Source organism: Podarcis filfolensis, assembly GCF_964270895.1.
Source record: "Podarcis filfolensis genome assembly, chromosome: 2".
NCBI classification, from domain to species: Eukaryota; Metazoa; Chordata; class Lepidosauria; order Squamata; family Lacertidae; genus Podarcis; species Podarcis filfolensis.
The window spans coordinates 27,809,693-27,827,316 of NC_139605.1; the positions used below are offsets into that span (position 1 = coordinate 27,809,693).

The 17,624-nt window shown below is 39.4% G+C and overlaps 1 protein-coding gene across 1 annotated transcript in view; it reads right to left on the reverse strand.

Annotated features, from left to right (window-relative positions):
• Positions 1-1,932: 1,932 nt before the first annotated feature.
• TMF1 (TATA element modulatory factor 1) overlaps positions 1,933-17,624 on the reverse strand; it is a 25,482-nt gene continuing 9,790 nt past the window's right edge. Inside the window, exons 5-17 of the mRNA XM_083604067.1 lie at positions 17,102-17,207; positions 15,232-15,374; positions 13,784-13,950; positions 13,378-13,534; positions 12,810-12,902; positions 11,945-12,101; positions 10,792-10,984; positions 9,748-9,817; positions 9,570-9,662; positions 8,611-8,730; positions 7,349-7,495; positions 5,793-5,918; positions 1,933-4,944 (exon numbers count right to left, since the gene is read on the reverse strand). Of these exons, the coding sequence (XP_083460193.1) occupies positions 4,801-4,944; positions 5,793-5,918; positions 7,349-7,495; positions 8,611-8,730; positions 9,570-9,662; positions 9,748-9,817; positions 10,792-10,984; positions 11,945-12,101; positions 12,810-12,902; positions 13,378-13,534; positions 13,784-13,950; positions 15,232-15,374; positions 17,102-17,207 (1,716 nt within the window). The 3' untranslated portion in view covers positions 1,933-4,800. The remainder of the gene's footprint in view (positions 4,945-5,792; positions 5,919-7,348; positions 7,496-8,610; positions 8,731-9,569; positions 9,663-9,747; positions 9,818-10,791; positions 10,985-11,944; positions 12,102-12,809; positions 12,903-13,377; positions 13,535-13,783; positions 13,951-15,231; positions 15,375-17,101; positions 17,208-17,624) is intronic.

The following is a 17,624-nucleotide window of genomic DNA, read 5'->3' on the forward strand; positions in this document are numbered from 1 at the left end:
CTAGGGTTTAAATATTTATTTTAGAGTTAGGTTCATTAACCTAATGGGCATTATTTCTAAACACGTTTTAAAAATTGTAGTGAAGCTTAATCATAAAGGTTCACTTATAATTATGGCTCTCCTTGTACCAAAAGCAAAAAAAATGCTTTTCGAAATGCATATAGAAAATTCTTGGTGGGAAACCTATTAATCAAGGCAAAGCCTATTGACAAGGCTTTCAGCATATTGCTGTTTCTGCAAGCACAGGAAAACCTCTTTTCCTTCCAATGCTAGGAAGTGAAACCATTCCAAACACATTGTTCTCTTTCCTCAAAGTCTTGAACCCATTTCCTTGTTTCTGCTTCCGCTAAACACTATAATCTTTAAACTAAAGATTAAAAATTGCACCGTAGGAAGTTTGTGATCTTTCAAAACAAGATCCTGGTGTTTTGCAACTACATTAAGAGTGTAGTACGACTGTAATTGTTTACTAGACAGTTTTCCTAATCTTAAAATGCATTTCAAAAATGCAGGAAGAGCTATATTGTAGTAGCAAAGCAATCACTTGTGCTCCTGCTTGGAGTTTTTTAAACAAGGTAAAATAACTGCAAAAGCCTATTAACAATATATGCTGGGAGATCCATGCACTTCTGAGAGTGAATGAAGTGAAGTCTATTTGTTTTTAAGAGTATAACACAGAAACGGTTTTCATTACTGTTATGTGCCTTTAAGATTGCATGCAATACAACATTAGGGGCTATAGCTCAGTTGTAGAGCATGCACTTTGCACGTACCTTGTCCCATGTTCAATCCTTGGCACCGCCAGGAATATCAGGGAAAGTTCTGGAATCCCCTTCCAGTGAGTGTAGGTCCAGGGTCCCCAACCATTTTGGTCTAGAGCAGTGGTTCCCAATTAGAAGAGGAGGAGTTTGGATTTGATATCCTGCTTTATCACTACCCGAAGGAGTCTCAAAGCGGCTAACGTTCTCCTTTCCCTTCCTCTCGCACAACAAACACTCTGTGAGGTGAGTGGGGCTGAGAGACTTCAGAGAAGTGTGACTAGCCCAAGGTCACCCAGCAGCTGCATGTGGAGGAGCGGAGACATGCGTCTGTCGCACTTAACCACTACACCACACTGGTGTAGGGGTCTGCAGAATGTAACTGGGGGTCCACAGCTCCATCCCTTGCCTCAACTAATTTTTGTCATTTTTGTACAAATTTTATGGTCTATTTTAGTGCTGTTATTTTTCAATATATTGACCAAAATCGGTTTCGAAATCACACCATGATAACGGTATTGACGCAGCAATATGTAGCAATATATCGCTCCTCATGCAGGGGGGTGAGGGTGAAGCAGGGCAGCCAATTTCATGGCACCTCCGATATTGCACGATGATCTCAACTGATAACGCTGCTGATCTGAGCTGTCTTCCCTCACCGTGAGGGAGACCAGGGCAGCCGATTGCGAGGCGCTGACTTCCCCTCATGCTGAAAGAGAACAGGGCAGCCGATTGCCCTTGCTTCCGGCAACTCCTGCAGCCAAGCAGGTGCCAAACATTTTTCTTTGCTTTCCTTTGGATCACATCAGCAAGACTGGGGGGTGGTCTTCTTGTTGTCTGGGCAGCCCAGGACCTCCATACATACAGCTCAGGTTTTCAGCCCAGGGAGATCACTTTGGTGCTGCTACACGGTGGTTTCACTTCACCCCCGGAGGTGCACACCATTGTCTCTCAAGATAGACAGATGCCAACAAGGTTTGGCTCTAATATAGGCGAACCTGTGTTCACGTATTACACTACATCCTCACCGCTGGGTGAAGCCTTCAGCAAATTGGCTCGCAAGCCGTTGAACTCACTTTACGTTCTGCCACTGCTTCTTTGTTTGGAAGCTATTATTATCAACATCTCAACCACCAGGATGCATTTTTATATTTAAGAAAAATATAAACACTGGTAACTCAAATACTTTACTCAGGCCAAGAGTCAAACATATTTAAATTATTTACATTACATTAACAGCTTAACTCCCGTGACATTATTCATCTACATACTTTATTTAAACTACTTTACAGCCCTTTATAAAAATGTAACAATTCTTAAGAGGGCAAACCATATTAACACAGCTGAAATGAAGATTTAAACAACTGTATAACACTGTTCTTCCAGTTATTAACTAGAGATCTTAACTTACTCCCACAAAGTATTAAGAGGGCCTAGCAATACATTGAGAAACCAAAGTCTCCTTCTGCAGTCCACTAGGGAATTCTCTCTTGCAGTATTGCTTTCCACACCAACATTGTGAAGCCCACGGCTCCCACTTACATGAATAGCCCACTGCTCTCACTTACATGAATACAGTCACACACGTCTGCCTACAGAGTTTTTGCACGTCAACAGAATAGGGAGATGGAATATACAGGTGCACTTCCAGAAGTCCTGAGCAAACAAATGTCCAGTGTCTGGTTGCTTTTGAAAACTGCATATGCGTTTCAAGAGTTTGAGAGCCTAAATTTCACAGACCTCACTTGCAAAAAGTAATTTTTTTCCACTTTCCAATTGTCATCAATTGGTAAATTGATAAAGGGCTGCAAAGGAACAAGGAAGTCTGTGTGTTTTATGGTGGAACATGGGCTACATAACCAATACTTGTATTAAACATGAAGAGGCAGCATGTGGGTAAGGGGTCTAAAAGATGCAAAATTTTGGGTGCAAGACTTAAGCTTTTTTGTTCCCAGTGCAAACACCTAAGTTCTAGTCAGGGGTTGTATTCTCCAGTTCAAATGCAGAGATAATTTATTCCAAATATAAATTATGAAAATAGCATGCACTTAAGTTTCTCAGGTCTTAAATTGAGTTTTCAGGAGCATTCCAATTTGTATTTTGCATTGGCTTTAAGTACTAAAATGCAGTGCCTTCTTGGAAAATAACACTTGGTAAGTTCTGCTGTCAGCAGGCATCATTTGCTTGTTTGTGTAAGTATCAACTATTATGCAAACCTCTTTTTGAATCAAATAATTCTCACACTAGACTGTAATTTAGTCTCTTATCAGGAAGATTATTGCATGCTTTAAATATCCATCATTAGATTAAAGTGATACAATCCTCCTGATAATGTAGCAGTTCAGAATATAGGTGAGGAACTGCTTCATTAAATGTTCTGTCATGTAACAAAAAAAGAAATCCTGCACACAGAAAATTAGTGGATCAGGAAGAATCCTAATATGTCAGGGAAAAGCCTACAATAGAAGCTCTCTCCCTGACACACTAGCTTTCCTCAGGCAGACCAACAGTATAAGGCTCCCAGTTTCCTATTACATGGTGGTATGATCTCAGGAGGTTACAGCACATGATTTCCAAATAGACATGGACCAAAGGTAAGCAATTAAGGGTAAGTGGTGTCAAAGTATCAAATAAAATCTTATAATTTCCATGCACCTTATGCTTGATAAAAGCTCTGTAGATAATTGGTTCAGGAAAAATAGGTCTTGTATACCAACATGACAGGATGCGTAAATTTTATCTATTTATCAGACTAAAAATTCCATGTAAATTCAGCTATGAAAATTCCAATTCCTGTGAGGAAACCTTTTTAAATCCTAAATAAATGCAGCAACACCACATATTTTCCTGAACATTTAAACAGCTTAAGGTCAGTTTAACAGAAATGGCCTTTTATAGCTGTCATACAAAGTATGACTTTAAGAAAGCACAATAATGTAAAGGTCCTTCTATGAATGTGGCTGATACTAGGGAGTTTTCTGTCTCGCTTAGGCTAAATAGTTGGGAAGGCAACTCAAGATGCTATTCCTTTTTTTATGTTCTGTCAAACACCTTCTAAAGATAGTTTCTAAACTACTGGAGTTCATTTGAAACATCTGGAACAAGTTTATTCACTTTTGAAAATAAAGTGCACTCACACACATGGTGAGAATTAGGCTATGACAGGAAGAGGTGCAACCATTTCAACATGTAAACTTTTAAACACCATGCTCCTTTTCATCCCCCAGAGTACTGCTGATTTTTAGGCAAATGTTGCTTCTTTTTTTGCTACAGTTAAAAGCCATTGAAGCTGCTAGGCAGCCCACTTCTATGTGGCAGTGGATTATGCTTTGGAATGCAGCCAAACATTTAAGAAACAGTAGAATTGTTATCTATTGTATAGGAGGGAGCTTGGTTGCTATTACCATACAATACCGATTTCCAGACTTTAAATGTCACCCTGTATTGTTGGCTGCAAAGGCAGTTATCTGGCTTTGTGGGCACCAGTACCCTGGTTAGAACACTACAGTATAAATCCAAATATTAATTGGTGGTGGTGGTGGTTGTTTTAAAAAAGTCTTAAAAGGCATTCTAAGCCTTTTATTTCAGATAGCAATTATTTGCTATCGGTATTTATATTTTAAAAATCAATATATTTTTTCCACCAAATATTAATTTTGATAGGAACGAATCAGCATTAGGATATCCATGAAAAACTGTCAGTGAAATTATTCAGCTACATCCCTGTGAGGCAACTGCAATTAAAAAGCTCCTGCTGCTGAATGATCAGCATTATGCAAACTAATTTGCAACTTACTATATTGACAACAAGATGGTCTGCCTTTTAATTAACATTCAGCTATGGATATAAAAATTTAAATATTAACAAATAATTTAATTGCTGACAGTTGGCCATCACAAAAGCATAACATTCTTGCCAACGTACGAACCCTCTACAGTATAATCATCCTATAGTACAAATTCTTTACAACTCATCTGCATTTACATAAACATTTCTACAGTTTAATGCAACGTCGTTTGCAAGCTGCAACATCAGCAATAATTAACTATGCCTTTGTTTTAGAAGTTCATCAATCTGAGTCTTGTACATATTTTTCACATCTTCAAGGTCCAACCTCAGTTCTTCTGCTTCCTCTGCTTTCTCACCATACATCTGGAGAATGGTATTGTACCTCTGATCCAAATCCTGAAACAACACAGTCCAATAGTTGATGACTTGCTCTCCTCATTTACAAAAGAGCTGTTAAGACACCTTTTAGAATGTCAAGATAGAATATACTAAAAGAAAAGTCAATTCTCTGAATGCCAATCTTTATGTAGCCAAAAACAATACCAACCACACACAGTTACTGCATTTATTCGCCGCTTCACAAACACACACAAAATTCTCAAGGCAACTTTCAACAACATAAAATACAGAAGCAGCTAAAATCAGTTTTGGCAAGAAGCAAAATAAAGCAAACAAAATTTATTGAAGTGTTCATTCACCCGCTCCCCTAAGTTCATCCAGCAGTACTATCAAAGTCCAGCCCACTAAAAGATGAGCACCACAACAGAGGCAAGAATCATACAAAGGTATGATCCAAAATTAACCACCCAAAACCTGGTAAAACAGGATAGCCTTAGCCTGGTGTCCAAAGCTGTTAATGACAACACCAGGGAGAGCATTCTGCAGATGGGAAGCCACCAAAAAGAAGATCATTGCGGGGTATTTGGATCCTGAGTCACATAGGCCTTTTTAGGTGAAAATCGACACTGGTGTAATATGTGCAAAGTTGCATGTCCCATTAAGGACCCTAGAAACTGCATTTTGCATTAGCTGCAGGTTCCTAACCTGGAAATTACCTGGAAGTTACCTCAGAAGTAACTCTTGTAGTGTTCAGTGAAAATTATTTATTAGTATGTTTAGGAACGTAAGCACTGCTTTTCGCTGTACTTTGTAATAAAGCATTTCACTTTACATGTACAGCAGGGACATATTTACAGAGGCTGCTGCATACATTTCAGATATCATCGTAGAAACAAGCTACCTACCCTTAGCTGTGCACGTAGCTTGGGAATCTCCTTTACTTTTTCTTCTAAGTCATCATTTTGATTTGTCAGCTTTACCAGCTCTTCTGCCATTACCGACCGAGTTCTTTCAAGGTTTCCGATTTCCAGCTAAGGTAACAAATATTTGACAGTTAAAATTCTACCAAGTTACTAATTTTGTTTCCATTAAAAGTAACACTTAAAAGTGTTAAGCTCGCAAGCTTATGTCCCATATTACAAGTACAGTGGTACCTCAGGTTACATAAGCTTCAGGTTACATACGCTTCAGGTTACAGACTCCACTAACCCAGAAATAGTACCTCGGGTTAAGAACTTTGCTTCAGGATGAGAACAGAAATCATGCTCCGGTGGTGCGGCAGCAGCAGGAGGCCCCATTAGCTAAAGTGGTGCTTCAGGTTAAGAACAGTTTCAGGTTAACAGACCTCCGGAACGAATTAGGTACTTAACCCGAGGTACCACTGTATTCTGGTATTCACAGGAATAATGCATGGAAGTCGGGTTTCCAGATACCCCACCCCTTGCCCTTGAAAGCCTTATAAGAAGCTGCTGCAGAAGAGGGACTGTGAGCAACATCATGGAACAGATGTTTCTAGGACTAAGGTAAAACTGTGAAGCTGCCTTGTTATTTTTGCCATTGGATGCTGCATGTTGCTTTATTTTATACTATTGTGTATTTTTTTTGTTATTATTCTTGCTCTTGTTTTGTTACGTTGTTATGAAATGGTTGCTATGTTGCTGTTTTGCTACGTTATTGTGAAACTGGTTTTGTAGTGTTTGTTTGAAACGCACCCGTTTCTTTGTTGTCAGCCACTTTGAGCGTGAAGTATAAAATAAAATAAATATATTTGTTTAAATAAATAAATAAAATGAAGGGATTAAGGTAAACCATTCCTACAAAGCAAAACAAGGTTTCAAATTATAACTGGCATATACATTTATTGTGTGCCTACAATAAATTACGAAGTTCCATCTCTTGTTCTGATGTAGCATCAATACACAAGGATTTGGATTCAGAGGACAAAATAAGAGAATTGAAACTGTGCTGGTCCCTCTGCTAACTGGAAAGTATTACAGCAGCTCATGAGCCTGAAAAATGGAAGAACTTACAAACACCTATTATGGTAGCTAACCTCTTACAGTAGTTACTTCCTACAAGTTACTGCAGTATTTCACTATATTTTTCTCACTGCGCCACGTGTTGGAACAACCCACTAAAATGTTTCTGAACCATTTCTATAATTTGTTCAACAGCGATCAAAGTGTCTGTGTTCACACAAGACTTTTCCAGGCTCCTCTCATCCTGTTGCTAGCCCTGGTATGCCCCAAATTTTTTTGGAGGTTGGGGAACCCTCTAGAATTTGCTCTGGGGGGATCCCCCAATGGACTGACAATACTGGATGTATTAGGCCAAAGACTGAACTCTGGCAAAACAAGCCCATAAAAATGAACTGATCACATCTGTCTATCAAGTAGGTATATCACACGTATGGAACACCTATTCCTACTTATGTTTAGACACACAGGTCAACACAGGTTACCTGTAGGTGAGAAATCTCGCCCTCTCGCAATTTTAATTGTGACTGTAGGTTTTCAATAATGCTTGAGCCTGCTCCCATTCTCATTGCGTCATATAGATTGTTCCCACTTGTAGACACTGAACCAAAGGAATGATCATGTTGGTCATCCTGCAATAAAAATTGTGATACACCCATGAAACTGAATACTTAGCAGTATGCAAGTTATTATTTTGTACCTAAAGAATGATACAACTTTCAAGATTGACACTAGAATGTTAACTTTTTTATGTTTAAACAGCGCTTGCAAAAGCAAGTGAAGACAGCCAGTTTGGTATGGTGGATCAAGGAGAAGTGGATTCGAAACCCTGCTCAGCCATGAAGTTCATGTGATAACCCCTGGCCATTCAATATTTAGCATCCTAATCACCATCACAGGGTTGCTGAGGACTGAACTGTTTGGAAAGCATTTCATGTATATATTTAAAAAATGGTCTTTGCAGTTTTTGTTAGCAAATATATATATTCAGTGGTTTGTCGAAGTAATGTTCCAGAAAGAAAATACCACATTTAAATCATTTCATCTTCTGATATTGATAAAAGGCTATACCCAAGACCTGTCAGTTAAGCTCTCATCAGATTTCATCCAAGGTGGAATTTCTTCTTGAGAGCCAAAACGTACCACATAGGCAAAGAGAAGCAAGTTAATTTCCTAAGGTAAAGGTAAAGGGACCCCTGACCATGAGGTCCAGGCGTGAGCGACTCTGGGGTTGCGGCGCTCATCTCGCTTTATTGGCCAATGGAGCCGGCATACAGCTTCCGGGTCATGTGGCCAGCATGACTAAGCCGGTTCTAGCGAACCATAGCAGCGCACGGAAACGCCCTTTAGCTTCCCACCGGAGAAGTATTTATCTACTTGCACTTTGACGTGCTTTCGAACTGCTAGGTTGGCAGGAGCAGGGACCGATCAACGGGAGCTCACCCCGTCACGAGGATTTGAACCGCCGACCTTCTGATCGGCAAGTCCTAGGCTCTGTGGTTTAACCCATAGCGCCACCCGCGTCCCATAGTTAATTTCCTAATTACCAGCAAATATAAAATATTTAACCTTCTATGTGTTGCCCTATAGCGTCACATGAACTGGTGAAACTACTTCAAACTACCTGCTCTCATTTTAACAGTGAGGTTTTGCTGGATTCAAGAAAACAATTAAGACAGCACAATGATATTAATAAAAAAAGACACTGAAGGAGCAAATAAAGATCAAATGATACATGGAACAATACCTGGGATACAAAGGATGCCTGGAGTCCTGCCATATCAACCCCACTTATTGAGCTTGAACGTGACAGAGTTGGAGTGCTTGAGACAGTTTCCATTGTTGATGAAGTGTATAATTTACGCTCCTAAGAGAAAATGTACAATATCCAAAGAGAAGAACAATATTAGTGCAAAGAATTTACCTACTTTGAAATACTCACTAAGATGATGATGAAAACATGACAAACACAAGATCTCCTGTTAGGCAATTCACTTGTAACTTCAATAAATTAAGCAACAAAATGGACTTGATAGCACTGCTTAATCTGCTCCTTCAGCTTCCAAAGTCACATCATCTACAGAACTTGCTCATTATTTGAAGCAAAGTAACTTCATTTAGTAATCACACAGAGCAGAATGAAACCCTAATGTCATTTCAGCATCGGACACACTGCTGATGAAAGAGCAGCATGCTTGCTTTTTTTTGTCAGTGTAGATATTTACATTGTATATGTAACATAAAGACTTCTTCAGTATCCTCAAGTGAAGAACAAACTAATGGAGCATCCCCAAATGTGTCCAAGAGCAAACTAAAATAAGGAGGGAATATTCTCAGGATTGAAGGCCAACGAGAAACCCAAGGGAAAGGGAAGGTTCAGGGAGTGTGACTTAAGGTCCCAGAAGGAAGTATAAAGCCCACAAAATAAGAGGTTGTGGCCCACTGCCATGACAATTTCTATTGTGAACCACCCTGGGATCTTTGGGTGCAGAGTGGTATACAAATAATAACAACAACAGTTGTGTTGTTATTACAGACAACTAAACCAGAATTTATATTGTATATAGTGTATGGCACTATCAAGAGTGGAACACAGAAATGAAGATCCCAGAAAGCTACCATCTCGCCTGACAACTGCTTTGTGTGCTCATTTAAGGCTTGCTTTGTTTCCAAGAACTATGGAAAGTGGTTAACATGAACAAGCACCTTTTCTCTCGCAGTTTCTTGTACAAAAATTGCTTTCTTCTTTTCCTGCTCAACTTTCATTTTCTCCATTTCCAGCTGAGTAGCTAGCAGCGTCTTCAGAAAACAAAAAAAGATGTAGTTATTCACTGAGAAATCTTATTTGCGAAAGCAATGTTATTATCAAAGAATATATCAAAACCTTTTCTTTCTTTGCCTCTCCAACAGTTTTCACATACTCTTCTTTAAGGTTTTCCAGCTCGACTTCATACCTGCGCCAAGAGCGAGAAAACACATGTACAATCTCAGTAAATAGGAGGGATCTTATTATAAACATACTGTTTTTGTTCTTCTACTATTTTTATTGTATAGCTTTGTTTGTACTTATTTCAATAAAAAAAAACTTTAAAAAATAAAATGAAATAAATGCACTGAAGTAGAATGAGAGATTTACTACAGTGGAACCTCGGTTCCCGAACTCCTCTGTTGTCATATGTTTTGGTTCTCGAACACTGAAAACCCAGAAGTAAATGCTTCCGTTTTCAAATGTTTTTTGGAACCCAAACGTGCGACACAGCTTCCACTGAGTGCAAGAAGCTCTTGCAACCAATGGGAAGCCGCGCCTCGGTTTTTGAACGTTTCAGAAACCGAAAGGGCTTTCAAAATGGATTTCGTTTGAGAACCGAGATACCACTGTATTGTGTCTGGCAGTCAAGATTATATAGAACTTGCAAAATGGAAAACAGGCCCATATGAACTGCAGCATGCCAGTTGGTTGCACATGGGATCACCAAGTAACCTGTATTATTTGCACTGCTGGTGAGATGGTTTTATTGGTAAACACACTATGCTGGTAGCAGCACTCACACAACAAATGTAACCATTTTTAAGAGAACAATATACATTGTGCTTGGCCAATCTGGCTGCGGCTAATGGCAGCTGCAAGTCCAAGGACATCCGGCAAGCCACAGGTTTCCCATGCCTGCAGTATACGTTGTCACTTTCTGCTTTCTACGGCATTAGGAAAAATGCTCCCAATAGAATGCATGTATCCTGAAAGCATCTGAGACCCTAAGAAAACAATATTACTGAGCGGCCATACAAGTGGCACAAAAAATAGAATAAAATATAGTGTTAAAGAAGTATTAAATTTTTAAAGTAGCATTGTTCATTACACCCCACCTAGCTATTTCAATTGTGTTGTACGCTTTCAGAGAAACTGTTGTAAACTTTAGAAGCAACTTACCGATTGTTTTCATTTTCTAGTTTCTTAAGCCTGGCTTTCTCTGTCTCAAGTTGTGCTTGAAGGCGGGTATTTTCTTGCCTTAGGAGGCTATTTTGTGACTCAGTGGAAGAAAGCTGGATTTTATTGGCAAGAAGTTCCTCTGTAGCAGCGCGTTCTCTTTCAGCCTGTGCTGCCAAGGCAGTCTGAGATTCCCCTAACAGTAAGAGAACATTAGTAGTTAGAATTTACAAATTTATGGAGGAGAGGGCTATAAATGGCTACTAGCCATGATGGATGGCTATGCTCTGCCTCCACAGCTGGAGACAGCAATACTTCCGAATACTAGTTGCTAGAAACCACAGGAGGGGAGAACGTTCTTGTGCTGCTTGCTGCTTTCCCATAGGCTTCTGGTTGGCCACTGTCAGAACAGGATGCTGGACTAGATAGGCCATCAGTCTGATCCAGCAGTCTCTTCTTGTGTTCTTAGGAGGGGAGTGTAGCTTCTGGTAACTTTATGACCTCTCCCCCAAAGCTATTATCACATTAAATGCATGTATATATCGAACCAAACTGCGGGAGGCAGTGGAAGACAGGAGTGCCTGGCGTGCTCTGGTCCATGGGATCATGAAGAGTCGGACATGACTAAATGACTAAACAACAACAACATATATCGAAAATGGCTCTTAGGTATGTCACATACAAAGGGCTATGGATTTAAGGCACAGATGGTTCCCTTTAGACACTGGCTGGATCACTGCCTAGGTTGTTTTCCCATTCTAAGAAAGATTGGGGAGGGGGGGAGGAATAAACTGAGCCAGATTCAGATACAGACTGCACAGGAGATCAATGGTACCTAGTCAGGCTAGTTTTCCACCCACTTGGGCTGGGAGCAGAAGAAGCTGTAACCAGAGAAGCAAAATCAGAACCACATGCAACTGTGCTTTAGTGTTTTCTGGTCACACATAGGCTTCTGTAGATCCCTGCCATATCGTTAGATGCACCATCAGAACACATATCCCAGAAACATGCCTGCATCTCCTATTCTCTCTCTGTGTGTGCCTGCATAATCATGAGTTCCCATTCATATCCATTAATTTTGTGCTATGCCTGGAAGCTCTTGAGACTCGTCCCCTCCCCCGCAAAAAATCCCACTGACCAACAACTTTTGCCTTACCAAGCCTATCAGAGAGATTCTTCTCTAACTTCTCCCATGACAAGGTCTGTGCTCCCAAGGTTGCTTGCAGGTTTTCTATCTGTCGGAGCAGGGGCCTTGTAGCAGATGTAACACTTTGACTCAGCTCCTGGTTGCGAGTCTCCGCTTCCTGAAGTCTCTGAAATTATAAATTGGGTAAGCACTACTTTAAGCCCTAAAATACCAGGAACAGAACCATCTGAAGCTTTATCCCTATTCAGGCAAATACAGTATTGTGCCACGTCCTCCGTTTACTGAAAAGTTTTCGTTAATGTACTGCAAAAAAAAGTTAGCAAGTAAGCAGTATGGTATTACAGACAGCAGAAGCTTTAAGCAGTATACCTTTTGCTGTGCCACAAATCATTTAACTGCACAATGAAAAGTTGGATTTTGCTGCTCAGCTACAATATACAATTGAACACCTACCTATTTTGCTTATTTTGCACAATTGCTTCTCCTAGTTATTAGAAGGAGGAAGGTGTTATCTATGGGACTGAGCCCCACCTGCTGGCCACTGGCAAGACTATCAAGGCTCTGCACAAGTCCAAACCACAGAGATATTTGTTGCTTTGCTAAATACAGTAGTCATACACTGCTTGTTATTGAAACTGAAAATCCAAGAAGTCCAAACTGATTGATAAATCTTGAATGTTCAGTAGAGCATGCCTGTTTTTAACTCTCTGCCCAAATTAAAAGTAGCCATGTGCTCCCTTTTAAAATTTCCTGTTATGGATCACTGGAAGGAGGATCAACAGTCAACCGTTCGTGAATTAGAAAACAATTTTTTCCCTAGCATTTGTAAGAGGCAAAAAAGAGACAGATCTCAGAAAACAATCTGCCAGAGTACCTGCTGAAGTTCACTAATTTCCTGGCGCAAATAATCCTCCTTTCTAGCCGTTTGTTGTTCTGCACGTTGCAGGGCCACTCTCAAGTCTGTCACCTGCAATACAGGGATACAAATACAGTATGCCGAATTGAATATGCAGATCTAACACTCCAATGGCCTTTTATCATGTATCAACACCAGTTGGCACTTCCTATAATTCTGATTATCATACCCAGAACACCATTAGGTTGCTTAAGGAGTTATCATCATTACTTTACCACTATGCTGTAGCTGCAACACAAAGAGCAAGTGCATCCTGTTTCAAATACCCTATTTTTCGCTCTATAAAACACACTTTTCCCCTTAAGATTTGCAGCATTTCAGTGGCTTTCTATGTAATTTTAAAGCATGTCCCTCTGCTTCATTCATTCCTATTTGTAATTATGCCAAGTACATGTTGAATTAGATCTTTCTGGGAATCACTTATAATGTGGTTTTCAGGCTGCACTGCTATGACATGTAAGCATTACAGCATATACAACTGGCAAAAGAAAAACACTTGCAAACTTTAGTTGTACCCAACACTGACCTGAATTGCTAAAGCCTCTTGTTGCTGGCGAGCCTCCTCTTGGGCCTTCTCTAGAGCTAAGCCCAGCTGCTCCTTCACTTTCAGTTCATGGCTTAATGCTGCTTCTTGTGCCTCACAGTCTTTCGCAGCATTGGCTCTGTGAAGATCTGCAAGTTCCCTGTGAAAAATATGTGTTTTAAACGTAGGTATGCATTGAAATTGATGGACATGACTACGTCCATTCTTTTTAATAAGTCCACTCTTGAGTAAAACTTAGTTGAACACCATCCTATGTTTATGTATTTAAAAATCCAACAGGAAAACAAAATGCACAGTACTGCAAATACTGGGGAAACCTAAAAGAGAATGTTGTCTTCCAGGCACAACAAATATCTGTTCTTGACCATTTTTATGGACATTGACTTACTTGTATGCACTATCAAGAGCTGCCTGCACACTTCGGTTCTTCTCTTCAAGATCCTCAAGATCCGTCTGGAGTCTGGTAATATCCTTCTCTTGCCGTTCAACCACACTGCTTAGCTGCTTGATGCTCTCCCTGTGCCGCTTTTCAACTTCTTCTTTGCCATCCAACACCTGTTACAATGAAAAGGCATCACAACTTATTGCTTAACTTCTCTTTACAGAGCTTTAAAAATCACTCTGCACAGAAAACAGCTGCTATCTTTATCGAAAGCTAGACTAAGGAAAAATATAAGCAATGAAGGAAAATGATTCAGAAGCTTCACAAAAAGTTTTACAGAAAATATCATTACACTAACAAAGAAGGTTAAACCTAATTGTGTGTCTCTGCGCCTTTACACTTTTTTGGCATCTGAAATGGGCACACATTTGCAGTGACTGTGTTGAAACTGGTGGACTTAGCTACTAAATTGTGCGCTGCAGTTAAGAATGGATGAATCAGTCTATTTCTGGTCCATGGGTTGTATTCAGTAGTGGCTTTGCAATAATACAAGAACCTCTACTTGTGCAAGGCAGGACTCCTGTGTTTTGCTGACCGCTCTTACTCAGTGCAGCCTTCTGTGCACTCCAAATGTGTCTTCTGGGGGTTGGGGGCCCTCTGGAACAGTGTGTGATATGACACAGAGGGCTGTAGTTAGTGAGAGGAAGACTGATGAAAATGACGGCCCTGCCTTGCACTAGCAGTGGTGCTTTCACTAGTGCAAAGCTAAAATTGGATACAGTCCCATGACATTTTCATGTGTGTTTGTTGTCAAAAAAGCTTCAACTGATGCAAAATTTCTGCCTCTTCATAGTACACATTCAACTGGTTCTATTTATTCATTTAAAATATTTGTAAGCAGCCTTTCAGTTGAAGCTTCCAAGAATGCAAAAAAAAAAAAAATTAAAAAAAATGAAACTACTGAATAACTAAAAGAGCAGATAGAAGGAGCAATAAAACCAGCAACAGCTATCAATTTTCCTCCAGGAACAATTCAAGGTGCTGGTTCTCACCCTTAGAGATTTATTTATATACCCAATACAGCTTCTTCCCATGAGGGAAACATGGTAAACTATGCTCTATGAACAGTCCCGACTCCATCTGCCCTCACTACATAAGCTGAATACATCTGCTGCAAGAAGCATAGCTTTGACCACAAGGCTGTGGCAAGGCTTTCACAATAAGATTCAGAGCTATTTTGTTTTTTTCCATTTTTGGAGAGAATTCTGAAAATAATATGGCTGCTCTTTGAGCACTATGGCTTTATATTTTACTGGGTTAAAAAAATCCTGTTGTAAGCCTGCTTGATTCTTAAGAGGCAGGTTACACATTTTAAAAAATAATAATAAGTGAATTCACATATAGATAAAAGGCATGCAAACCCTTCCAATGCCATGTCTAAAAATTTACCCAACCTGTTTCAAATGCTGTAACTCTTCTTCTAATTCCGTAATCTTTTTATTCTGCTTTGTATTTGTTTTTTCTCTTTCCTTTTCCTTTGCCCTTAGCTTCTTAATGATGTTAGAATTTTGCAACTGTTGTTTTGAAAGCTTTTCTCCTGAAAAGAAAGATAGATCTGGTGAACGGGGATAAATGCATATTTAACATTAGGACTATGACTCTTCATATTCTGATTTTTTAACTTCCAATTATTTGGGCAAATGGGCTGTGAAAGGGCATGTAAACTAACTTAATCGCCAGTGAGGACTATGATCATAAAAATGACTTGAAGCCATGTACATAATTTCCCTGGCATGTGAACTGGGATAGATATAATCAGGTAAGACTAAAGACCCAAACCCTATGCATCAATCTTGAAGTAACATATATTTATAAATTCAGGTAGGTAGCTGTGTTGGTCTGACACAGTCAAAATATATATATATAAAATACTAATTGTCCAGTAGCACCTTAGAGACCAACTAAGTTTCTGAAGAAGTGTGCATGCACACAAAAGCTTATACCAAGAACAAACTTAGTTGGTCTCTAAGGTCCTACTGGATATATATATATATATATATATATATATATATATGATACTAAAAGTTTTTATCCAAAGATTTGCAGGCATCTCAGTTTATTCCTTTGCCTAAATAAACATTTAGCCTTATATGAGCAAAGAAAAATCCAACAGTATCCGCAGAGGTGTTTGCTGTCTACTCTGATAGAAAACACAATAAGAGCCCTAATGGATCAGATCTAAAGCCTATCTATGTCCCCATTCACAGAAGCCAACTGGGAGCCTATGAAAAGATAACAGGTGTAGTGTACAAAAGCTTGTGTAAAATAAAAATAAAAATAAGCAGGATCCAAAGCTACCACAAATGCTCTAAAGCACACATAAGAAGTATTCACACATTACGCTAAACCGTGATTTAGCTAGACATGAAGCCAGGAAGACTTTGACATTCACTTCTGAGTTTCCCTGAATTCTAGCACGTTATGTCATCCAGACCAGTGCTTGTAACTTAACTCTATGGTCCATTTAAAGAAGTCATATTCTTAAACCATGGTCTGAGTCTGGCTTGTTTTGAAACTGAAACTAAACATTGCTGAAGTCCTCCCACCCACAAAGGAGGAGGGTAGGGGGAATGGCCTGCTGAGCCAGAGGTTCACTGTTGCTCCTTCCTGCTCATGTTTGTCTCACTAGGCTAGGACAGCCTCAACTGGGCAACGATACAGACGTTCTTTGAATATACGATTGAAACTTGCTTCTCCTTTTAACATTACTCTTGTAGAAACAGCATGAGAGGAAAATTTAGTTGCAACTGAGCCTAGGGTTAACATTGTACAGTCGTACCTTGGTTCTCAAACGCCTTGTGACTCAAATGTTTTGGCTCCCGAACACCACAAACCCGGAGGTGAGTGTTCCAGTTTGAAATGTTTTTTTAAACCCGAATGTTCGACACGGCCTCCAATTGAGTGCAGGAAGCTTCCGGAAAGGATTCTGTTTGGGAACCAAGGTACGACTGTATCTCAGAAGCAGCTGTCAAGGTCTAAGATGCACATCAACTGGTTTGTGTAACTCAGGGCTAAAGCCTTGTTATTCCACCTTTTTGGAGGGCTACACACACCTAGTTTTACCCTTTCATAAGCCATTAAAATTTTCACACCCTGAATTGTTTGTTGAAAAGATAGGTTTGAAGAGGGAATCTATTCTTCCCTTTCCAGTAAGGGTTGTAGTCGAAAAGTATTTCTTACAGAATAACTTTAAAGTGATCAGACATTTGAAGTAACATATGTAGCTAGTTTCCCAGGAACTGTTTTTAAGAAACTAATACCCACCTTCCTCCATTAATCCTTTAATTTGTTCATCTTTCTCCTTTAGTATTTCAGCGGTTTCATTACTGTTCAATCTAGTTGCTAGATCTTCTTTGAGAATCTTTACTTCCTAAAAAAGAAACACAAATAATTATTGTACCATTTCTAAATTTTGACTGTGACTTTAAAATTTTTTTACTTCACACTAGGTGGGGCCTACCTCATTATGACAATCATAGCTGTTAATCGTTAACAATCTGTGCATCTCATGATTTTTAGCATGAAGCTAGTCTAAAAGCTAATACATTTTTTAAATTACAAGATCAGCCGCTGTCATCCTTCCCCATCACATTACCTTTATACTTATCTTTAAGTACTGCTTTTATGTGAAATCAAAAGCTCTAAGGAGATCTGATAGCTGAGAATATAGCTTTGAACATGTAACATGACCCCACCCAAAAAACTTTCTGGTTTAAAATGTTACACATTAGTGACAGGCTTTTTTCCTAGCAAAATCTGTATTGATTCCTTGCAAATTTACAAGACC